The sequence below is a fragment of the Spodoptera frugiperda genome, chromosome 4 (assembly GCF_023101765.2).
Source record: "Spodoptera frugiperda isolate SF20-4 chromosome 4, AGI-APGP_CSIRO_Sfru_2.0, whole genome shotgun sequence".
Taxonomy (NCBI): Eukaryota; Metazoa; Arthropoda; class Insecta; order Lepidoptera; family Noctuidae; genus Spodoptera; species Spodoptera frugiperda.
The window spans coordinates 12597342-12623588 of record NC_064215.1 but is presented as its reverse complement, the minus strand read 5'-3'; the positions used below and the strand labels follow the sequence as shown (position 1 = coordinate 12623588).

Below are 26247 nucleotides of genomic sequence, written 5' to 3'. Positions count from 1 at the left end.
CCAACCTAACCTAACCTAACCTAACCTAACCTAACCTAACCTAACCTAACCTAACCTAACCTAACCTAACCTAACCTAACCTAACCTAACCTAACCTAACCTAACCTAACCTAACCTAACCTAACCTAACCTAACCTAACCTAACCTAACCTAACCTAACCTAACCTAACCTAACCTAACCTAACCTAACCTAACCTAACCTAACCTAACCTAACCTAACCTAACCTAACCTAACCTAACCTAACCTAACCTAACCTAACCTAACCTAACCTAACCTAACCTAACCTAACCTAACCTAACCTAACCTAACCTAACCTAACCTAACCTAACCTAACCTAACCTAACCTAACCTAACCTAACCTAACCTAACCTAACCTAACCTAACCTAACCTAACCTAACCTAACCTAACCTAACCTAACCTAACCTAACCTAACCTAACCTAACCTAACCTAACCTAACCTAACCTAACCTAACCTAACCTAACCTAACCTAACCTAACCTAACCTAACCTAACCTAACCTAACCTAACCTAACCTAACCTAACCTAACCTAACCTAACCTAACCTAACCTAACCTAACCTAACCTAACCTAACCTAACCTAACCTAACCTAACCTAACCTAACCTAACCTAACCTAACCTAACCTAACCTAACCTAACCTGGCCTAACCTAACCTAACCTAACCTAACCTAACCTAACCTAACCTAACCTAACCTAACCTAACCTAACCTAACCTAACCTAACCTAACCTAACCTAACCTAACCTAACCTAACCTAACCTAACCTAACCTAACCTAACCTAACCTAACCTAACCTAACCTAACCTAACCTAACCTAACCTAACCTAACCTAACCTAACCTAACCTAACCTAACCTAACCTAACCTAACCTAACCTAACCTAACCTAACCTAACCTAACCTAACCTAACCTAACCTAACCTAACCTAACCTAACCTAACCTAACCTAACCTAACCTAACCTAACCTAACCTAACCTAACCTAACCTAACCTAACCTAACCTAACCTAACCTAACCTAACCTAACCTAACCTAACCTAACCTAACCTAACCTAACCTAACCTAACCTAACCTAACCTAACCTAACCTAACCTAACCTAACCTAACCTAACCTAACCTAACCTAACCTAACCTAACCTAACCTAACCTAACCTAACCTAACCTAACCTAACCTAACCTAACCTAACCTAACCTAACCTAACCTAACCTAACCTAACCTAACCTAACCTAACCTAACCTAACCTAACCTAACCTAACCTAACCTAACCTAACCTAACCTAACCTAACCTAACCTAACCTAACCTAACCTAACCTAACCTAACCTAACCTAACCTAACCTAACCTAACCTAACCTAACCTAACCTAACCTAACCTAACCTAACCTAACCTAACCTAACCTAACCTAACCTAACCTAACCTAACCTAACCTAACCTAACCTAACCTAACCTAACCTAACCTAACCTAACCTAACCTAACCTAACCTAACCTAACCTAACCTAACCTAACCTAACCTAACCTAACCTAACCTAACCTAACCTAACCTAACCTAACCTAACCTAACCTAACCTAACCTAACCTAACCTAACCTAACCTAACCTAACCTAACCTAACCTAACCTAACCTAACCTAACCTAACCTAACCTAACCTAACCTAACCTAACCTAACCTAACCTAACCTAACCTAACCTAACCTAACCTAACCTAACCTAACCTAACCTAACCTAACCTAACCTAACCTAACCTAACCTAACCTAACCTAACCTAACCTAACCTAACCTAACCTAACCTAACCTAACCTAACCTAACCTAACCTAACCTAACCTAACCTAACCTAACCTAACCTAACCTAACCTAACCTAACCTAACCTAACCTAACCTAACCTAACCTAACCTAACCTAACCTAACCTAACCTAACCTAACCTAACCTAACCTAACCTAACCTAACCTAACCTAACCTAACCTAACCTAACCTAACCTAACCTAACCTAACCTAACCTAACCTAACCTAACCTAACCTAACCTAACCTAACCTAACCTAACCTAACCTAACCTAACCTAACCTAACCTAACCTAACCTAACCTAACCTAACCTAACCTAACCTAACCTAACCTAACCTAACCTAACCTAACCTAACCTAACCTAACCTAACCTAACCTAACCTAACCTAACCTAACCTAACCTAACCTAACCTAACCTAACCTAACCTAACCTAACCTAACCTAACCTAACCTAACCTAACCTAACCTAACCTAACCTAACCTAACCTAACCTAACCTAACCTAACCTAACCTAACCTAACCTAACCTAACCTAACCTAACCTAACCTAACCTAACCTAACCTAACCTAACCTAACCTAACCTAACCTAACCTGACCTGACCTAACCAGACCTGACCTAACCAGACCTGACCTAACCAGACCAGACCTGACCTAACCAGACCTGACCTAACCAGACCTGACCTAACCAGACCTGACCTAACCAGACCTGACCTAACCAGACCTGACCTAACCAGACCTGACCTAACCAGACCTGACCTAACCAGACCTGACCTAACCAGACCTGACCTAACCAGACCTGACCTAACCAGACCTGACCTAACCAGACCTGACCTAACCAGACCTGACCTAACCAGACCTGACCTCAGCCAAGGGCACTTAAGGCTAAGACCGCTTCTCTGTCCACTTTTGGATTTTTGTAGCGGATGTTGCTAGCTGGCTGCTAGGGCAAATCCGGGAAAATGCCGGGAATTAGACTATATGTAATAGGTCAAAACTATCCTAGTAGTTCTTTGATTTGTTTTAATAGTTTTTGTCATAACGAGAGCGCATTTGGCACTCTGATTGGCCGGCTCGAATGTACCAACCAACCAGCTCAACGGACTCTCGTTTCAATCTCGTTAACATTTGGATGTTTTTCCAACCTCTTTTTATACGTCTCAGTATTGTGTAGGATTTCTTCCTTTACAGTGCTGATTTGCAGGTTCCGGCATTTGTCACAAACAACGTTACACTTGTTATTGGTCTCAAAATAACATTTTGTCGTCGCTGTAGGATGTTTATATTTGAGTCGCTTGCGCTTCCCCATAATTGAACACCATACATCCAGGTCTCAGTATGCTTTTGTAGTTCAGGAGTTTATTATCTGCAGAGAGTTTGGAGTTTCGTCCCATTAACCAATACAAGTTTTTGTAGCGGATGTTAAGCTCATCTCTTGTACACTTTATGTGGTTCTTCCAGGTCATTCGACGGTCCAAATGCATACCCAGGTATCGTACGCTGTCGCTATGGGTTAAGTTTTTGCGGTCGAGAGTAACTGGTGGGCAGTCACCGCGTCTCAGGGTAAAACTACCTGTCTACCTAATTTTGATTCGCGCGGCGCACAGCGTGTAATATTCCTAATCTAAAGGGACAAAAGTCAAATTATACACTAGTCTATGCTGGTAAAATAGTCATTTATATTTAAAGAAAATAAACCATATTACGTGTCCCTAAAAGTTATTTACCAATAAGTCGTAACACACAATAAAAATAAGGGTTAGAACGGCCGGCTATCTGAGTTGTGTCGACCAAGCGCTCAAGAGATGCGTTATTCGGCTGAGTTTACACGTTGAATACACTGTGTTTATGTGCGCTATTAGCTATTGTGTGTTTTTATTGTTTTCTCCGAAGTATTGAGGTAAGTTTGAATATGAATTAGTTTTAATCTGACTTAAAATTTAATCATGAGCGCCATTTTACTAAAGGTAGATTATTTTTAGTAGAAATATTACTCAATCAATTTGTTGTTGAGTTTTAGTGTATTATACCGAATTATACCGATCCCAAATTATATTTTTTTGAAAGAACTATTTGTTAGCTACAAGAATAACGTTCTTTTGTTTGCGAATATTTGCGAAATTCTTATAACTTTTCATTTTCAGATTGCCTTCACAAATATCTCGTAGAAAGAGTGGACACGAACACAGACTTAATAAATCGGTTACTAATTACATCAGACGCCTACATTGCAAGCTTACGTACTGCTCCCAAAACTAAATGTAGCCAAATGAATCCTGAAGTCTGTGAACTTTTACAAATGAGTACTATTTGACATTGAACACGAAGAAATTCAGTCAGAAAATTTAGATTCTGATACTAATAGCGACTTTGAAGAATTTCAGTATTCTGACTGAATTTCCTCCTATTTAAGGTCTTCATGGTACTTCTGATTTGAAGTTTTGATATTTTTTATTTTTTTAGTTTTTTTTATACATATATTCAAATATATGCTGTGTTATATGTTAATAATATAGTTACAATATATGTCTGAAACCTTGACAATGTCTTTAAATTTCATTCAATACATTTTATCCCGTAGTAAATTTGTACAGTTTGGGTTCAAGACTTTTGCGGCGGCGCGTTTGAAAAATTAATAACTTGGCACCATGAAAACATAAGTTAAAAAAACCCTTCCCGTATCGTTTGTTATGTTATCTAGAAACCGTGCACTTGATATGTATACCCCCTTTTTGTTACACGTTGTATAGTATACAACATCGGACCAAGAATAGACCCTTGGGGGACACCAGCACTGATGTCATGAAACGACGATGTAGAACTACCCTCTTTGACTTGGAACATTATTTGTGACAAGTACGACGTCAGTAGTAGGTTTTAAAATTAAAATCAAACGTAGTATTCCTCATAGCTATGTGAGGAATACTACGTTTGATTTTATAGAGCAACCCACTGTGCCAGACTCTGTCAAATGCTTGCTGGATGTCAAAAAATGCCGATGTGCAAAATTCCTTCTCCTCAAACGCATTTCTTATCTCATTGCAAACCCGATGGACTTGTTCGATTGTGGAATGTTGTTGTCTGAATCCAAACTGATGATCTGGTATTGTGTGATTGCTAGTAAGTATGGGCAAAAGTCTACGGAGCAATATTTTCTCAAACAACTTCGATAGGACGGGCAACAAGCTGATCGACCGATCCAAGGTAACTTCATAAGCTGGTTTACCCAGCTGGTGGATCATTATTATTTGAGAAATTTTCACAGACGTGGGAAATACTGTACACGTAGGATGCCATTAAAGAGAGTTGTTAAAAAGGTTACTGCCTTTTTCGGTAGTTCTTTTACTATCTCGTTTGTTATCAAATCAAAACCGGGCGCTTTTTTGTCGCCAATAGTTACTTTACAGTAGTAAAACAAACTTGTACTAGATAAGTTGTTCTCACTAATCTATCACTAATATGAGGAAATCTTTTATGACTTAATTTAATCCACATATTTGTTATCATCTTAGTTGACAATATACACAAAATTAGTGAAATAGGCACAGTAGGTAAGCCAAAAAGTGTTTTATTCTCTTTGAACAGCCGCGCCGCATGTCCGTAACATTTCTAGACAACCTACAATATTACAGCACTTCGGTGGTCAAGAAACATGATCCCACAGAAATTAATACTTGATTAATTGCATTATTTATTTTATTTGAAAATTTCAATTTATTAAGTTTCGGTTTTTGTTAAAATATTTTTGTAGTACATTTTGTGGATGAGTACTACTTGTAGTTTCATTTAAATCATATTATGTGAAATGAGTGATCTCCATACTGCATAACGTAGTTTATCGATTGCTACTTCTTTGTAGTCATATTCTGGTATAGCGATACAATACTTATACCACTGCAGTGACAGTTATCAGTAACGTTTTGTTTAGTTTCTCCCAATTTAATTTTTCTTTAGTATAATTTTGTTGTTCAAACTCTGCATGATGTATCCGAAACGTCGAAATTAAAAATAGCCTTGCAACATTTTTGACATAAAACGTCACGTCATACGTCACGTTTATCACATACGCTAAGAGAAACACGGTGAATTTTGCAGACAAAATAGTATCTTGTTGTGTCATCGATTTCAGAAATCAGATGTTCTCGCAATTATATCTACAAAGTTGATAGACTATAATGTAAACGACATGAGTGCTACAGACGGCATCGGTCGGTGAGCGAAATGTCGATAGAGTACGTGCCGGTGAGTGAGGGGGAGCAGGACGAACCCATTGAACTACCAACTGAAGAAGACGGCTCTTTGCTGCTCAGCACCGTAGCAGCACAATTTGCCGGTGCCAGTGGACTCAAGTACCGTGCAGGCGGCAGACTGCGTGGCTTGCGTCTCGTTGATGAACGCTTGTCGCCGCCGGCCGAAGGCTGGGGAGCGCACCGCTACTGGTGCGCCTTTCCTCGCGCCTCGCCCGAGCCCACCCCGCGGCCTCGTTGCTCTGACCTCATCGTACTTGGTTTACCCTGGAAGACAGGTGAAGATGCTGTACGCGACTACTTCGCAGCGTTTGGCGAGCTTCTCATGGTTCAAGTGAAACGCGATGCTAAGACGGGGCTATCCAAGGGTTTCGGTTTTATTAAGTTTGCCGAGTACGAATCACAGTTGCGAGCCCTGGGTCGACGCCACATGATTGATGGACGCTGGTGCGACGTGCGTATCCCCAACGGCAAGGACGGTGGAGCCAGCGCGCATCGTAAGGTATTTGTGGGCCGCTGCACCGAGAGCCTGACAGCGGAAGACCTGCGCGAGTACTTTGGTACGTTTGGCCAGGTCACGGACGTGTTTGTGCCGCGACCATTCCGTGCTTTTAGCTTTGTCACGTTCCTGGAGCCTGAAGTGGCCCAGTCACTATGTGGCCAAGACCACATTATCAAAGGCGTATCAGTTAATATCTCAACTGCGTCACCAAAACGGGAGCGAGGCGCGCGCGGCTCACAGCTGTTGGGCTGGGGGCTGGTGGAGGGCGGAGGACGCGTGTTCAACTGGGCCGGTGACGCGTGGCCCCCTCAAACTGCCCCCGCACCGCCCGCGCCTCCGCTCGACAAGCCCTACCTCAAGTATGAGTGACATGCCACTGTGTACATAATTATAACCTCTCCCTTGGACCTGGCTCATGCCTAATATGTTCTTTGTTGATCACTGTCAAATTTTATATGAAATGTGTAAATAATATTATTATAATATAGTATGATGTTGTCCTGATGTTTCACTTACTAGAACCAACGAGTACTACCTGTATGTTGTGACACCAACTTCAGATGGCTTGCTCTGGAATCCAGCAGCACCCAGATAAACTCTATTCTTGTAAAACTGCATTTCCCAACCTCTGCCAAGCATGTGAGCCCCGCTTCTCATACTTGAGGGTGTGTTCAAAATCTGACAAGTACCAATGTAACTTTATCCAAGTTATACCAATGAACTTTATTAGACTATTTAGACACTGCTGACTATGGTGATGGAAAATATTGTCAGGAAACCTGTTCGGTGGGGCTGGATCATTTGTTGTTTGTAATTACCAATCCTCCAGGAGCAAGCATAGTATAGGCAAATAATGCTTATTTCTTCACCATGGGACAAGAAGCCTTATCTCAGTGGCGGACAGTGACAGGCTACTAATGGTTAGAAAAAAGTTAGGTATGAGCATGTTTACTCCTATCATAATACATATTATATTGTTACACATATTACAAATTACCATGCTGCGAATGAAGATAATGAATAATATTTGTGTTGCAGTCGGAACTCAAAACCAATTCCTCAACTGAATTTTAATTTAATTTTAATTTTTTTGAAAAACATTGCCCCACATTAGGATTTTCTCCTGTGTCGTGGGTGCGTTTACAAACATACAAGTTCACATACACATCACGCCCAGACCCGGAACAACAATCTGTGGATCACATAAAGAGTTGTTCCGTGCGGGAATCGAACCCGCGACACGTTGCACGGCAGCCAGTTGCCCAGCCACCGCGCCAACTGTGCAGTCTAATATTGCGGTTCAGACTGTAAAAATAGTTGAAATGAGGAATCCAGTAAAAATTTGGATTGAAGTAATATGTGATTAGGGTTCCTATAAACCGTGCAGAAATAGAAGACTCCATCGATTGTATTTAGTACTTTATTGGAACAGATAAAACTACTTTTTACTGATTTTGCTAGTCAAATGTAGTTTCTTTTGAATGCTGCACACATGCACTGCGTGTGCATGGTTAGTGCCGTGGCTAGGCCTAACAGCTGATAAACTCAAATCTTAACCAGAACTAGTCGAATAATATGAGTTGTAGTCTAGTACTTCATTTGGGCGTATTATAAGTACAGTTGGCAATTACCTACTAGATGGCTCTGATAGCCATCTAGTGAGTAGTAGAAATCATAATTATGTGAAATGAGTGATCTCCATACTGCATAATGTAGTTTATCGATTGCTACTTCTTTGTAAAATAGGTAATCATTCGCAGCCACCAGAAATAGGTGCGGTAACGGTTTTTTTTTATCTGATTGTGCATGCCAAATCACTTTGATTCATTTCAAGTTATCCCAAACATTGCATTAGTAAAATTAAAGTATCAGTAGATAAGTTCGATTTCTTTAAGGGAATGCAACATCTATTTGAATTTAATACTTTTTGCGACGTTAATAGAAATAAAAGATCAACTTAAGTTAACAATAGTTTAGTAAGCTGCTTTTTAGGGTTCCATGGCAAAAAGGGTTAAAACGCGAACCCTATTGCCAAGGGGCGCTGCCATATACATACATAGTTCGATCATTTGTACTGAAAAATATGGATTGCCTGGAAAAAAATCCGGAAGTGTTGCAAATTGGCAATTTTGTCATTTTGATGTGCTCTTTCCGATTTACAAGTTTTGCAACCTCGTTATAATATCTCATTTCCTATGCATTTTACGAGAAACCCGTTTGATTAAACTAGTCGTATTGCTAAATGGGCCTAATGCTCATGTGGTTGTGACACACACCTTCGAAACTTGGCATAATCTTCTATCTTTCATTGTTTCTGCGTTCACATTGCGATTTCAAATTGGGCACCCATCGATATGTCATAGCCGTTATTTTTAAACTAAAGGGCTTGTATATCTAATGAATCTACCAAGTCGCATCGCAAATTATGCTGTCCAAATTATGTTATAATCTGCGACGTCTACTTCGGTACCAGGGTACCAAACAGATACAGTATTTAGGTAATTAGTAAGTCGATGGGGATTAAATGCAGAATATTCTTAGTCGAGTTGTAGTAGGTACCTACAGGTATTGGCCGAAATCGGTTATGAATCAAATAAGTACTTATTACGGTTTATACGCCGCGGGCCCCTTTTCGTTGGCGGCTTTACTCATCGCAGATGAGATGGCAGCTCGAATGTCGTCACGTTACTAAGCTGCAGCTTGTGGCTCCCTTAGAGCTTTGTAAGGTAGGTACCTAGGTTCATACCTAATTATGATTTTTGTGTCTGGAAATGTGTCTTTCCTGCACTCAAGTACAAGTTAATTAAGTTCATCAAGTTAAAATTCTCTAACAAGCAGTTTGAACACATAATTAATTAACATGTTATAATGGTTAAATCAATCTTTATTTATTTTGTAAAGAAAATATGTAAGTACCTACCTAGGTAGGTAGTTTCCTGGTTCAGTTTGGTGAGAATCGGCTGATTTGGGTGAATACTGCTTTTATTGTTTTTAGCTACCTAGGTAGTAATAAGGAATCACAATAGTAAACACCCACACACATCAATAATAGTAAAAGTAAAGGTAACTAATTAGAGAGGTAGTCTCAATTAGCAAATTGTCCATCGTTCCATGTTGCACGCTGCCGCTGACGTAAGTACTTTATCGTAAATACTTAGCCGCCCAATCGACTCTCGCAGCGCCGCTGCCCACAGTCGTAGTTTCTGAAAACAGTTGCTATCATTTAAACTCACACAAATGTATTATATCTATGTTAAAACTCGTAATCATCAGCGTAATTAGTATTCTGTGGCGTAACGCTCCAGGCCAGGAAACGTTTGTACTTCCCAGCAGAGTTGAGTGGCCCCTTCTAACATTCGACCGCATAGGCCACGGGCCTTGGCGTGACAGCAGCAGGATTCAATGACAGATTGGTATAAGCAGAGCTTATGCCAACAGGTAGTATCTTAAAGCAGAATGCCCAAAAATCCCCGAGTCTATTAAAATTATTCATGTACATTATAGTAGACCATACGTAAGCTTAGGTTAATAGTTGTTATCTTCGTTGGGATTGTCTATCCATGTTTATTCGCATGTAAACTTCATCACATGTACTATGAATGGGTGTTTATGACGCCATCCGTTGATTTGTACCAGTACAGCAGTGTTACGTAGTATTTCTATACTCTTTGATTTATCATTGATCGCCAATGTGCGACTCTGTCAACTGTCACTAGATTTTGTGTCGCCACGTTTTTATCACCGAGTTTAAAAAAGAAGGAGGTAATATGTTCGAATGTTTTTTTTTATTTCTTCACCGATTACTCCGCCAAATGTAAAACGATGTTCAAATAATTTTTTGTTTGAATGGTTATACTCCCGAGAGGATCTCATTTTCACCAGGTCAAGATCTCATGATAGAATCCTAGGGAAACCAAGAAGTTTCGAAAATTGTAGGAGTGAGTAATGCGTGTATTATGTTTTTCAATAAATATGTATGAATACTACTTGACTACACTAATTAATAACGGTCTGGAGTCGACCCGACGAAGAAGCTGACAGACAGCCGAGGGAACTCCTCAACGCAGTGCCGGCGTTAGGGCGACATGGGCCGATGGCCCAGGGCGACAGTCTGGGGGCGCCAATAAAATGAAAAACTACTACTAACACTTGATATTGCTTCTCAAGTGGGCGCCACAATATTTTCGTGTCAGTGGCTCTTACTAGGTACCTTAATTTTATTGTCACTTTCGTGAGACTTACTAAATTAATTATTATGTAGCCAGTAGCAGAGCGACAATCTCCGCGTAGTGGGTCGCGGAATGCTCATGAATGTGAGCCTCTACCATGGCTTGAAACTAGTCGAGTTCCTCGTCAAACATTTACGTGAGTAAGCCGATAACATAATAATTAATTTAGTAACTACTACTTGTGTTTGGGCTTGATTCAGTTTTGTTGATTAGAACTTTGCATCTATATAGATTATACGTAGGAATAGATAAACGAAAAAGAAAAAAATCTGCGTTTAAAAACTGACTTCAAACAAATAAAAAGCAAAAACTACCTACCAATTATATACTATACTTTTATAGTAATAGTAATTTAATGTCAATAATAATACGTTCTCTGGAAGTTATTAATGTATTCCCTTTTTAGTAGGTGAATCTGGGCAGACCTTACCAAATCAGGTAATGTAATAATAATTTAGTTTTTTTAACAAAGAACTATTTTGAAACCTATTAAGTAAATAAAATGAGTACCTCGATGAGCTCGTAACGGTAATGCTCGAAAAAGTGAAGTGTCAATCCTAGAGCCGGTGACATAGCGCGCTGCACTCAAGTAGGCGGCGGCCGCGCCGCCCAGCGCGGGGCGCGCGCGCTGCGCCGGCGCGGCGGCGGCCAGCACGCTGCGCCCGCCCGACACGCGCCGCAGCGGGGCGGGCGGGCCGGGCTCGTGCACCACTTCTCCCCTGCGCAGTCTCAATGTTATAGCTGTCGATTACCTAACAACTAAACATACGGCGGTCTTTACACGTCCTACATAATTATGTATAACAAATACTTGCATCTTGCTAGAAACAATGACGTTTTCATTGTTTAGTCCACGAAACGATCATGACAAATCCACCTATTATCGTCATCATGGAAAGTAGGCCTTCGTTCATAACATTTTAAAAATTAATGTATTGCAAAGTTTTCAATATGACGTTCACTGCATCCAACGTAGACAGAACAGTCACAATAAAATTATGACAAATTTTATTGTGAACGCGCCAAAATGTCAATTTTCCAAGTACTTCTATGGTAGGTAGAGGGTAGGTACTTATCGATTGAATAATAGGTATGTTTGTGTTTATTGAGTGATTTAAGCACAAATATAATGTAATGAATTACCCGAGGATGTCCGCGAATCTGTCACGCACATGTGGTGGCGGCGGCTGGATAGCCGCGTGCCCGGGCGCTGTTGTCGTGGGTGACCTGGTATGCTCTGCTAAATTTTCCGTTTCACCTCTAGCTGCGCTTCTGCATCAATTTATGAAGGTTAACCGTGTGGTGACGGCAGAGCATTTGGCATAGGCCTAGAAAACATTTGTCGCGACCGCTAGTCTTGCCGCGGGCGTGGTGACCGAGAGTGGCGACTAGCGATAAACAGGAATGTTTTTAGAGCCCCAGAATCTTCGTTGCGATCTCCAGGCCATAGTCCAACAGTGGACTCTCACAGGCTGATGATAATGAAGCAAGCATGCAATTTATTACGTTTATAATTTACTTGTTTGAGTAAAAACTTCTTCTATACGGAAAAATAATGTAACACGTGGTGGTGAGTTAAAATAGATGAACATTTACCTCCTGGCCCGTGACGCAGGCGGCGGCACAACTAATGCAGCACCAACGGCAAAATACGGGAACCTAAAATAACGAAACAAATTAAGAATGCTTTTAATTGTTTCTGCATAACTGCATATTAAGTATGGGTCAGTGGGTAGCCTTAGTGGCGGTGTAGTACAACATTATTCAAATACTTACCGGAGTGCCTGTGGGGCAGTAGGTCGATCCCGTGGAGCATAGCGCATGAACGAAGTCAGTAACGCCAAAGCGGGTGGCGAGGCAGAGGGCACCACTCGAGCTAATGGGACACCTGCACTGGACGGGAAACGGAAACCGAAGGGCGTCAGCGAGCACGTAACCCTCGGGCCAGTCATCTCGGTCAGGAGTCCCCAACACAGCGCATATTTTATGCAGCTGATCAATCTCAGAATTCCCCGGAAACAGCGGCCGACAAGTATACAGTTCTGCCATAATACAGCCGAGTGCCCATAAATCGATAGGCGCTCCATAGCGCGTATCGTGCAGCAACACTTCTGGCGCACGGTACCACCGCGTAGACACGTAGTCTGTGTAAGGCGGCCGTGAACGAACCTCGCGAGCCAACCCTAAATCGGCTATCTTGACCAGTTCGGGCCCAGCACACAGGAGGTTTTCCGGTTTTAGATCCCGATGGAAGAAGCCATGTCGATGCATATGTGCTAGGCCCTGCAATACCTGGTACACGATGTTCCTCAGCACTGGCTCGGGGAAAGCGCGCTCCGCATCGCGTATCAGTTGGTACAAGTTTCCTCGCATGTACTCGAACACAAAGTAAAGAGTATCATTCTCGCGTATGACTTCCCGCAACTTGACGATGTTGGCGTGGTTCAGTTTCTTAAGTGATTTCACCTCGCGCAGATTCATCGCCTCGTCCCACGAGTAGTACTTGCGCTTCATTCGCTTAATGGCCACTTTCTCGCCAGTGTCACGCCGCTGGGCCAGCACCACCGACCCGTACGTGCCGTCGCCGAGCTGTTGCAGCACCACATACCGGTTCATGTTGTCGGGACCACCTCTACATAATACTGAATTTAACAAGCCCCACCATTTTCACCAAGTTTGTTTTTTAAATGTTCCAAATGTTCGTATACGACGTCGTTTACCAAGTGAGTACGTAGTAAGGTTAAAATCATTTAGCAAATGGATAATATTTAAAGCTATGTCCCTAGTTAAGCTCTACATTCTCGCCTGATGGCAGGTTAAGTGAAATATCTATAGTAGGTACCCACCAAGTTTCGTTGTAAATATTATTTATTTTAATAATAATAAAATATATGTCACACCATCACACTCGAATGATTGCAAAATGAGGTCAACTATAAGGTTGTGACTTATTTACCAGTTACTTGAGTACCCACCTACCATTAATTAGGTGGTACCTAGGTTCTTATTTGGACGCAACACAAGCAACACTGACATACTAAACACAAATGGTAAAAGCTTTACACAACATGCTAACAAAATAACCAATTCGCGTTAAATTGCTTCAACATGTTTAACAATATGTACCACAAATACTCCGTAGTTCTAAATTGGTCTCAACAAGGAATAGCCATAACAATGCCCAATGTTTTTTATAATCCGTTTCCATGGTTATGTATGCCGGAAATATATTGGCCACCACTCGTGTTTCGTAGCGCGCCCAAAGCCGTCATACTTGAGCAGGGCACGACAATGAAAAAATAACTATAAGGGTCCGTTTATATAGACCGGTTTATGGCGATTGACATTTTGATAATCTCCGGGCTATGGTAACAAATGTAACTGCGGTAGCAAAATCTACGGCACTTTGCCCACTTGAACTGTAATTAGCCTACTAATAAAAGGAATAAATCCATTACATCCGAAGTGAACGTATTATTATTGACCAAAGAATGTGTTCAGCATGATGATGAAGGTCATTATACAAATTAAAAAAAGTCTTGAAAAATGCCTTTGAAAATATATCTCCTTTATTTATAGGTAATTTTCCCTGCCAAACACGACGGCCCGGGGACCCGACCGTGACGGCCGACCAATATTAATAAAAATAATGAGGGCGAACCGCTCTACACACGTTACAATATAAGCAGTCAGACCCGACCAAATTGTGACATGTATTAAGGGCGCGACACGACACACGAGTCGTGACTAGTATATTTGCGGCCTTCCAGCATGATTGTGACACTGACATTAGTGACATTTGTTTTTATTTCGATCAGCTGCGCCAGCTCCTCCGACCACCAATACACGGCACGGTTTGGAGGCGGACGACGAGTCCGAGGCATGCTGGAGTTACACACTTCGGTCAGAGACCCTCTGAGTTGTGACGCCGCGGCGTCAACGTCCAGGTCAAGGACGGCAGGGGGCGAAAGCCAGTCCTGCAGGAACGCGGCCTCCTTTGCAGCCTCCCGGTCCAAGCGAGTGAGAGCCCAACGCGGAAACGGGGATCGGCCCGACGATGTGGAGTTCCCCCGTCGGCTCTGGGTGGAGATTTCGAACCGGATATATCTGTGGTCCGACAGAGTCTCCACCATGTCCACCCGCCAGTTCTCCACACGTGCGGCCAGCACTGGGGAGGCAAAGGTAACGTCCACTATGGACCCACCCTGCCGCCGCACGCATGTTTGAACACTCCCCCTGTTCAAGAGGGAGAGACCAGAGGAGGCTGCCCACGCCTCAAGCGCCCGCCCACGAGCGTCGGTGGCAGAGTTGCCCCACGTCTCTGACTTGGCGTTCAAGTCCCCCAGAACGGAAACCTGTCGAGGCGCCATCCTGCCGACTACGGCCGCAAGTCCCTCGAGGAAATCCTCGAAGGCCTGGAGAGGGCGATTTGGGGAGAAGTAGACCCCCACAAGGGCCAGGTCCCCCCACACGGCGGCCACGTATCCCGATCCTCTCTCTAGAAGCGAGAGGGGAGGGGAGTCTGTGGAAGACCGTGCCGCAATCGCGACTAGGCCATCCCTGTCGCCCAGCCAACGGTCGGGAATCCGGTAGGGCTCGGCAACTACCGCTACGTCCACCAACCAATCTGCCATGGTCTGCACCAGCAGGTCCTGGGCCGCTCTGCAGTGGTTGGTGTTGGCCTGTAGGATGAGATGATTGCGCCCCATTATTCAATCATCTCATCTCCCGCGTCAGCGACCGTGACCGGGGTAGCGGTGGCGGTAGCATTGGCAGCGGCAGGACGCTTTGGCGCCTGCATTTTGCCCTTCTTGGTGGGAGGAGTGCACTTCCTCCCAGCCATGAAATGGTTCGCTGGGCGACCACTGGCCGCGCACACAGCACAGTGCGGCGTGGTGGCGTCACAGGACGCCGCCAAGTGCCCCGACTTGCCGCAACGGTAGCAGGTGTCTGCCCTCTCCGCGCTGGACGGACACATGTATCGGGTGTGGCCAGTGCCGAAGCACTTGAAGCAGCGCAGAGGTTGCTCCTCAAGTGCTCGGACCACAGCTGAGCTGAACCCGACCAGCAGCCGTCCTTTGGTTCTGTTCAGGACGGCCTTGGCTGCGGTGACTGGGCAGTCCACACGGGTCATGCCCAGGCCGCGGCGGCCAGTCCAGATGGTCCGACCATGCACCGCCTCGACGGAGCAGCCTCCTGCTGCTGCAATGGCCGCAACCACTTCATTCACGGAAACTGAATCATCGAGATCCACAACCTCCAGTGTCGCGGACTTGACTGGTCTGGCGACCTTTGCCACGTCCGCGATGCCCTCTCGCAGCTTAGCCGCGAAGAGGTCCGCATTTTGCGAACCCGCGGCCCCGGGGAACTCGAATAATCGAGCGCCGGTTTGGGTACGGCGACACTTGATGGGGCCGATGCCCAATTGAATGGGGTCAGCGAAGCTACGAGCCCGCGTCAGCACCGACTCGTATGTTTCACCCCTTTCGGCGGCCTCTGGAGTGATGGTCACCGTCACCGCCGCCGACCTGGGAGCCGCTAGTTTCACACCCTTGTTTAAGGGAGCGGCAGGAGCCCTGTTGGCTGCAGGAGCAGCCGGGGTGATTTTCGGGACCGTCTTCTTCTTTTTCCCTCTCTTCACCACCTCCGTCCACGTCTCGGTGGGAGGGGTGGCGGAAGGTTCCCCCGCGTCGTCCGGCTGGCTCAGAGGAGCTGCTTGGACGGTTCCAAGCTCGACTTGTGCATCTGCACATGTGCTGGGCGCAAGTGGAGCTGCCACCTGGGACTTTTTCCCCTTCCCTTTGCCCTTAGAGGGCTTTGGGGCCTGGGGTTGCCCGCTGGTGGATGGGACCGTTGCCGGTGCCGGCATCGCGACTGGCGCTCTGTCCGCCGCGAGTGGAGGACGGATGCGCTTTTCCGGCAACAGCCGATCCTCTATACCTGCAAGGCAGGCTCTGGTGAAGGCTCTCTCCTCCTGAGTGACCTTGCGGATGATGTCCTCAAGGTCGGAGGAGGAGCCTGTTGCTGCTGAGGTTTTGGGGGCAGGAGCCGTGGCTTCAGCCAGCTTTTTATGCAGCTGGCTTACCTCAGCCTGCAGGCGATCCACCCGCGCCTGCAGCTGCCGCGACTCGTCCGTGGCCGTGCGCTGCACCAGTTCCGCAATAATGCCGTGCAAGCTGGCTGCACGGCATTTAAGGGCCTTTTGAAAGGTTCCCTTGAGGTTGGAGGACTTGGAGGCCACCTCCAAAATCTCCTCCTTGTCCTCCAGCGCCATTTGCGCTAGCTCGGCCACTGAGTGGTCTGCGTACAGGACGTTGGAGGCCCCGTAGCCGGCCCTGGACCGTGCAGCACCGGTTGCGCGCTCCTTGGCGGCGACCTTTTCTTCTAGGTCCTTTTGAACCTCCACCCGCTTTGCTTGCGCCAGAGACGCCCTCAATTGGCGTTGAGCCTCATCAAGTCCCACATCGTGGGAACTTGATTTCGCCTTCACCTTCTTTTTCCTACCAAGAACTGATTCCGAAGAATCGTCAGATTCTTGCCTCAGGTAGGCCCGCTTTAGGTACCGACTGGTACTGGCGACCGCCTCGGTCACGGACTCGCAGTCCGACGAGTCGTCCGCCCGACAAAACAAACTAGCCGCAGATGGTGCGCGGCTAGTTTCCGACACAGAGATGTCGTCAGGTTGGCCCTGAAAAGGGCCGTTGGGTTGGCCCTGAGAAGGGCCGTTGGGTTCGCCCTGAGAAGGGCGTTTTGATTGGAAGCGCCCGGAGGCGTCCCGCAGAGGCTTCGATGGCATCGAAGAAAAGTCTTAATCGTACTCAACCGCAATGAAGGAAAGTGTACGAATGCACAGCGCTCGTTAGCCGCCGGTCTGCCACTCCGTTACGGTGGTCAGACACGGCGTTGCCCGGGGATCACTACGTGGAAGTCAGCACTGTGGGGGGATCCCCAACCTAACCTAACCTAACCTAACCTAACCTAACCTAACCTAACCTAACCTAACCTAACCTAACCTAACCTAACCTAACCTAACCTAACCTAACCTAACCTAACCTAACCTAACCTAACCTACCCTAACCTAACCTAACCTAACCTAACCTAACCTAACCTAACCTAACCTAACCTAACCTAACCTAACCTAACCTAACCTAACCTAACCTAACCTAACCTAACCTAACCTAACCTAACCTAACCTAACCTAACCTAACCTAACCTAACCTAACCTAACCTAACCTAACCTAACCTAACCTAACCTAACCTGGGAACCTAACCTAACCTAACCTAACCTAACCTCCTAACCTAACCTAACCTAACCTAACCTAACCGGCATAACCAACTAACCTAACCTAACCACACCTAACGCATCGCCAACCTAGGGGTCCTAACCTAACCTAACCTAACCTAACCTAACCTAACCTAACCTGACCTAACCTAACCTAACCTGACCTAACCTAACCTAACCTGACCTAACCTAACCTAACCTGACCTAACCTGACCTAACCTGACCTAACCTAACCTAACCTGACCTAACCTGACCTAACCTGACCTAACCTAACCTAACCTGACCTAACCTGACCTAACCTGACCTAACCTGACCTAACCTGACCTAACCTGAACCTAACCTAACCTAACCTAACCTAACCTGACCTAACCTGACCTAACCTGACCTAACCTGACCTAACCTGACCTAACCTAACCTAACCTGGCCTGGCCTAACCTAACCTAACCTGGCCTAACCTAACCTAACCTAACCTAACCTAACCTAACCTAACCTAACCTAACCTAACCTAACCTAACCTGGCCTAACCTAACCTAACCTAACCTAACCTAACCTAACCTGGCCTAACCTAACCTAACCTAACCTGGCCTAACCTGGCCTAACCTAACCTAACCTAACCTAACCTAACCTAACCTAACCTGGCCTAACCTAACCTAACCTGGCCTAACCTAACCTAACCTAACCTGGCCTAACCTGGCCTAACCTGGCCTAACCTGGCCTAACCTAACCTAACCTGGCCTAACCTAACCTAACCTGGCCTAACCTAACCTAACCTAACCTAACCTAACCTAACCTAACCTAACCTAACCTAACCTAACCTAACCTAACCTAACCTAACCTAACCTAACCTAACCTAACCTGGCCTAACCTGGCCTAACCTAACCTAACCTGACCTAACCTGGCCTAACCTGGCCTAACCTGGCCTAACCTGGCCTAACCTGGCCTAACCTGGCCTAACCTGGCCTAACCTGGCCTAACCTGGCCTAACCTGCCTGCCTAACCTGGCCTAACCTGGCCTAACCTGGCCTAACCTGGCCTAACCTGGCCTAACCTGGCCTAACCTGGCCTAACCTGGCCTAACCTGGCCTAACCTGGCCTAACCTGGCCTAACCTGGCCTAACCTGGCCTAACCTGGCCTAACCTGGCCTGGCCTGGCCTGGCCTGGCCTAACCTGGCCTGGCCTGGCCTGGCCTGGCCTGGCCTAACCTGGCCTAACCTGGCCTAACCTAACCTGGCCCTAACCTAACCTAACCTAACCTGGCCTAACCTGCCTGCCTAACCTAACCTGGCCTAACCTAACCTGGCCTAACCTAACCTGGCCTGCACAGCCTAACCTAACCTAACCTGACCTAACCTGACCTAACCTGACCTAACCTGACCTAACCTGACCTAACCTGACCTAACCTGACCTAACCTGACCTAACCTGACCTAACCTGACCTAACCTGACCTAACCTGACCTAACCTGACCAAACCTGACCTGACCTGACCTAACCTGACCTAACCTGACCTAACCTGACCTAACCTGACCTAACCTGACCTAACCTGACCTAACCTGACCTAACCTGACCTAACCTGACCTAACCTGACCTAACCTGACCTAACCTGACCTAACCTGACCTAACCTGACCTAACCTGACCTAACCTGACCTAACCTGACCTAACCTGACCTAACCTAACCACCTGACCTAACCTGACCTAACCTGACCTAACCTGACCTAACCTGACCTAACCTGACCTAACCTGACCTAACCTGACCTAACCTGACCTAACCTGACCTAACCTGACCTAACCTGACCTAACCTGACCTAACCTGACCTAACCTGACCTAACCTGACCTGACCTCAGCCAAGGGCACTTAAGGCTGACCGCTTCTCTGTCCACTTTTGGAACCTAGACCTAACCTGACCTAACCAAAACTATCCTAGTAGTTCTTTGATTTGTTTTAATAGTTTTTGTCATAACGAGAGCGCATTTGGCACTCTGATTGGCCGGCTCGAATGTACCAACCAACCAGCTCAACGGACTCTCGTTTCAATCTCGTTAACATTTGGATGTTTTTCCAACCTCTTTTTATACGTCTCAGTATTGTGTAGGATTTCTTCCTTTACAGTGCTGATTTGCAGGTTCCGGCATTTGTCACAAACCATGTTACACTTGTTATTGATCTCAAAATAACATTTTGTAGTCGCTGTAGGATGTTTATATTTGAGTCGCTTGCGCTTCCCCACAATTGAACACCATACATCCAGTTTGGTCTCAGTATGCTTTTGTAGTTCAGGAGTTTATTATCTGCAGAGAGTTTGGAGTTTCGTCCCATTAACCAATACAGGTTTTTGTAGCGAATGTTAAGCTCATCTCTTGTACACTTTATGTGGTTCTTCCAGGTCATTCGACGGTCCAAATGCATACCCAGGTATCGTACGCTGTCGCTATGGGTTAAGTTTTTGCGGTCGAGAGTAACTGGTGGGCAGTCACCGCGTCTCAGGGTAAAACTACCTGTCTACCTAATTTTGATTCGCGCGGCGCACAGCGTGTAATATTCCTAATCTAAAGGGACAAAAGTCAAATTATACACTAGTCTATGCTGGTAAAATAGTCATTTATATTTAAAGAAAATAAACCATATTACGTGTCCCTAAAAGTTATTTACCAATAAGTCGTAACACACAATAAAAATAAGGGTTAGAACGGCCGGCTATCTGAGTTGTGTCGACCAAGCGCTCAAGAGATGCGTTATTCGGCTGAGTTTACACGTTGAATACACTGTGTTTATGTGCGCTATTAGCTATTGTGTGTTTTTATTGTTTTCTCCGAAGTATTGAGGTAAGTTTGAATATGAATTAGTTTTAATCTGACTTAAAATTTAATCATGAGCGCCATTTTACTAAAGGTAGATTATTTTTAGTAGAAATATTACTCAATCAATTTGTTGTTGAGTTTTAGTGTATTATACCGAATTATACCGATCCCAAATTATATTTTTTTGAAAGAACTATTTGTTAGCTACAAGAATAACGTTCTTTTGTTTGCGAATATTTGCGAAATTCTTATAACTTTTCATTTTCAGATTGCCTTCACAAATATCTCGTAGAAAGAGTGGACACGAACACAGACTTAATAAATCGGTTACTAATTACATCAGACGCCTACATTGCAAGCTTACGTACTGCTCCCAAAACTAAATGTAGCCAAATGAATCCTGAAGTCTGTGAACTTTTACAAATGAGTACTATTTGACATTGAACACGAAGAAATTCAGTCAGAAAATTTAGATTCTGATACTAATAGCGACTTTGAAGAATTTCAGTATTCTGACTGAATTTCCTCCTATTTAAGGTCTTCATGGTACTTCTGATTTGAAGTTTTGATATTTTTTATTTTTTTAGTTTTTTTTATACATATATTCAAATATATGCTGTGTTATATGTTAATAATATAGTTACAATATATGTCTGAAACCTTGACAATGTCTTTAAATTTCATTCAATACATTTTATCCCGTAGTAAATTTGTACAGTTTGGGTTCAAGACTTTTGCGGCGGCGCGTTTGAAAAATTAATAACTTGGCACCATGAAAACATAAGTTAAAAAAACCCTTCCCGTATCGTTTGTTATGTTATCTAGAAACCGTGCACTTGATATGTATACCCCCTTTTTGTTACACGTTGTATAGTATACAACATCGGACCAAGAATAGACCCTTGGGGGACACCAGCACTGATGTCATGAAACGACGATGTAGAACTACCCTCTTTGACTTGGAACATTATTTGTGACAAGTACGACGTCAGTAGTAGGTTTTAAAATTAAAATCAAACGTAGTATTCCTCATAGCTATATGAGGAATACTACGTTTGATTTTATAGAGCAACCCACTGTGCCAGACTCTGTCAAATGCTTGCTGGATGTCAAAAAATGCCGATGTGCAAAATTCCTTCTCCTCAAACGCATTTCTTATCTCATTGCAAACCCGATGGACTTGTTCGATTGTGGAATGTTGTTGTCTGAATCCAAACTGATGATCTGGTATTGTGTGATTGCTAGTAAGTATGGGCAAAAGTCTACGGAGCAATATTTTCTCAAACAACTTCGATAGGACGGGCAACAAGCTGATCGACCGATCCAAGGTAACTTCATAAGCTGGTTTACCCAGCTGGTGGATCATTATTATTTGAGAATTTTTCCACAGACGTGGGAAATACTGTACACGTAGGATGCCATTAAAGAGAGTTGTTAAAAAGGTTACTGCCTTTTTCGGTAGTTCTTTTACTATCTCGTTTGTTATCAAGTCAAAACCGGGCGCTTTTTTGTCCCCAATAGTTACTTTATAGTAGTAAAACAAACTTGTACTAGATAAGTTGTTCTCACTAATCTATCACTAATATGAGGAAATCTTTAATGACTTAATTTAATCCACATATTTGTTATCATCTTAGTTGACAATATACACAAAATTAGTGAAATAGGCACAGTAGGTAAGCCAAAAAGTGTTTTATTCTCTTTGAACAGCCGCGCCGCATGTCCGTAACATTTCTAGACAACCTACAATATTACAGCACTTCGGTGGTCAAGAAACATGATCCCACAGAAATTAATACTTGATTAATTGCATTATTTATTTTATTTGAAAATTTCAATTTATTAAGTTTCGGTTTTTGTTAAAATATTTTTGTAGTACATTTTGTGGATGAGTACTACTTGTAGTTTCATTTAAATCATATTATGTGAAATGAGTGATCTCCATACTGCATAACGTAGTTTATCGATTGCTACTTCTTTGTAGTCATATTCTGGTATAGCGATACAATACTTATACCACTGCAGTGACAGTTATCAGTAACGTTTTGTTTAGTTTCTCCCAATTTAATTTTTCTTTAGTATAATTTTGTTGTTCAAACTCTGCATGATGTATCCGAAACGTCGAAATTAAAAATAGCCTTGCAACATTTTTGACATAAAACGTCACGTCATACGTCACGTTTATCACATACGCTAAGAGAAACACGGTGAATTTTGCAGACAAAATAGTATCTTGTTGTGTCATCGATTTCAGAAATCAGATGTTCTCGCAATTATATCTACAAAGTTGATAGACTATAATGTAAACGACATGAGTGCTACAGACGGCATCGGTCGGTGAGCGAAATGTCGATAGAGTACGTGCCGGTGAGTGAGGGGGAGCAGGACGAACCCATTGAACTACCAACTGAAGAAGACGGCTCTTTGCTGCTCAGCACCGTAGCAGCACAATTTGCCGGTGCCAGTGGACTCAAGTACCGTGCAGGCGGCAGACTGCGTGGCTTGCGTCTCGTTGATGAACGCTTGTCGCCGCCGGCCGAAGGCTGGGGAGCGCACCGCTACTGGTGCGCCTTTCCTCGCGCCTCGCCCGAGCCCACCCCGCGGCCTCGTTGCTCTGACCTCATCGTACTTGGTTTACCCTGGAAGACAGGTGAAGATGCTGTACGCGACTACTTCGCAGCGTTTGGCGAGCTTCTCATGGTTCAAGTGAAACGCGATGCTAAGACGGGGCTATCCAAGGGTTTCGGTTTTATTAAGTTTGCCGAGTACGAATCACAGTTGCGAGCCCTGGGTCGACGCCACATGATTGATGGACGCTGGTGCGACGTGCGTATCCCCAACGGCAAGGACGGTGGAGCCAGCGCGCATCGTAAGGTATTTGTGGGCCGCTGCACCGAGAGCCTGACAGCGGAAGACCTGCGCGAGTACTTTGGTACGTTTGGCCAGGTCACGGACGTGTTTGTGCCGCGACCATTCCGTGCTTTTAGCTTTGTCACGTTCCTGGAGCCTGAAGTGGCCCAGTCACTATGTGGCCAAGACCACATTATCAAAGGCGTATCAGTTAATATCTCAACTGCGTCACCAAAACGGGAGCGAGGCGCGCGCGGCTCGCAGCTGTTGGGCTGGGGGCTGGTGGAGGGCGGAGGTCGCGTGTTCAACTGGGCCGGTGACGCGTGGCCCCCTCAAACTGCCCCCGCACCGCCCGCGCCTCCGCTCGACAAGCCCTACCTCAAGTATGAGTGACATGCCACTGTGTACATAATTATAACCTCTCCCTTGGACCTGGCTCATGCCTAATATGTTCTTTGTTGATCACTGTCAAATTTTATATGAAATGTGTAAATAATATTATTATAATATAGTATGATGTTGTCCTGATGTTTCACTTACTAGAACCAACGAGTACTACCTGTATGTTGTGACACCAACTTCAGATGGCTTGCTCTGGAATCCAGCAGCACCCAGATAAACTCTATTCTTGTAAAACTGCATTTCCCAACCTCTGCCAAGCATGTGAGCCCCGCTTCTCATACTTGAGGGTGTGTTCAAAATCTGACAAGTACCAATGTAACTTTATCCAAATTATACCAATGAACTTTATTAGACTATTTAGACACTGCTGACTATGGTGATGGAAAATATTGTCAGGAAACCTGTTCGGTGGGGCTGGATCATTTGTTGTTTGTAATTACCAATCCTCCAGGAGCAAGCATAGTATAGGCAAATAATGCTTATTTCTTCACCATGGGACAAGAAGCCTTATCTCAGTGGCGGATAGTGACAGGCTACTAATGGTTAGAAAAAAGTTAGGTATGAGCATGTTTACTCCTATCATAATTTATATTATAATGTTACACATATTACAAATTACCATGCTGCGAATGAAGATAATGAATAATATTTGTGTTGCAGTCGGAACTCAAAACCAATTCCTCAACTGAATTTTAATTTAATTTTAATTTTTTTGAAAAACATTGCCCCACATTAGGATTTTCTCCTGTGTCGTGGGTGCGTTTACAAACATACAAGTTCACATACACATCACGCCCAGACCCGGAACAACAATCTGTGGATCACATAAAGAGTTGTTCCGTGCGGGAATCGAACCCGCGACACGTTGCACGGCAGCCAGTTGCCCAGCCACCGCGCCAACTGTGCAGTCTAATATTGCGGTTCAGACTGTAAAAATAGTTGAAATGAGGAATCCAGTAAAAATTTGGATTGAAGTAATATGTGATTAGGGTTCCTATAAACCGTGCAGAAATAGAAGACTCCATCGATTGTATTTAGTACTTTATTGGAACAGATAAAACTACTTTTTACTGATTTTGCTGGTCAAATGTAGTTTCTTTTGAATGCTGCACACATGCACTGCGTGTGCATGGTTAGTGCCGTGGCTAGGCCTAACAGCTGATAAACTCAAATCTTAACCAGAACTAGTCGAATAATATGAGTTGTAGTCTAGTACTTCATTTGGGCGTATTATAAGTACAGTTGGCAATTACCTACTAGATGGCTCTGATAGCCATCTAGTGAGTAGTAGAAATCATAATTATGTGAAATGAGTGATCTCCATACTGCATAATGTAGTTTATCGATTGCTACTTCTTTGTAAAATAGGTAATCATTCGCAGCCACCAGAAATAGGTGCGGTAACGGTTTTTTTTTATCTGATTGTGCATGCCAAATCACTTTGATTCATTTCAAGTTATCCCAAACATTGCATTAGTAAAATTAAAGTATCAGTAGATAAGTTCGATTTCTTTAAGGGAATGCAACATCTATTTGAATTTAATACTTTTTGCGACGTTAATAGAAATAAAAGATCAACTTAAGTTAACAATAGTTTAGTAAGCTGCTTTTTAGGGTTCCATGGCAAAAAGGGTTAAAACGCGAACCCTATTGCCAAGGGGCGCTGCCATATACATACATAGTTCGATCATTTGTACTGAAAAATATGGATTGCCTGGAAAAAAATCCGGAAGTGTTGCAAATTGGCAATTTTGTCATTTTGATGTGCTCTTTCCGATTTACAAGTTTTGCAACCTCGTTATAATATCTCATTTCCTATGCATTTTACGAGAAACCCGTTTGATTAAACTAGTCGTATTGCTAAATGGGCCTAATGCTCATGTGGTTGTGACACACACCTTCGAAACTTGGCATAATCTTCTATCTTTCATTGTTTCTGCGTTCACATTGCGATTTCAAATTGGGCACCCATCGATATGTCATAGCCGTTATTTTTAAACTAAAGGGCTTGTATATCTAATGAATCTACCAAGTCGCATCGCAAATTATGCTGTCCAAATTATGTTATAATCTGCGACGTCTACTTCGGTACCAGGGTACCAAACAGATACAGTATTTAGGTAATTAGTAAGTCGATGGGG

At 44.0% G+C, this 26247-nt stretch overlaps 3 protein-coding genes across 3 annotated transcripts; 2 read left to right on the top strand and 1 right to left on the bottom strand.

Moving 5' to 3' along the window:
* The first annotated feature begins 5829 nt into the window (after positions 1–5829).
* On the top strand, positions 5830–7044 carry LOC126910656 (TAR DNA-binding protein 43-like). The gene has a single exon (XM_050693387.1). The coding sequence runs from the start codon at positions 6018–6020 to the stop codon at positions 6912–6914; it is 897 nt and encodes a 298-aa protein (XP_050549344.1). The 5' UTR covers positions 5830–6017; the 3' UTR covers positions 6915–7044.
* Positions 7045–9408: 2364 nt separating this feature from the next.
* LOC126910652 (serine/threonine-protein kinase MAK-like) lies at positions 9409–14553 on the bottom strand. The gene is given in 6 exon segments (XM_050693378.1): positions 9409–9748; positions 11285–11493; positions 11918–12046; positions 12371–12433; positions 12551–12687; positions 12689–14553. Coding segments are annotated over 6 exon segments (1302 nt in total). The 5' UTR covers positions 13391–14553; the 3' UTR covers positions 9409–9686.
* Positions 14554–23009: 8456 nt separating this feature from the next.
* On the top strand, positions 23010–24227 carry LOC126910657 (TAR DNA-binding protein 43-like). The gene has a single exon (XM_050693388.1). The coding sequence runs from the start codon at positions 23201–23203 to the stop codon at positions 24095–24097; it is 897 nt and encodes a 298-aa protein (XP_050549345.1). The 5' UTR covers positions 23010–23200; the 3' UTR covers positions 24098–24227.
* Positions 24228–26247: the final 2020 nt, after the last annotated feature.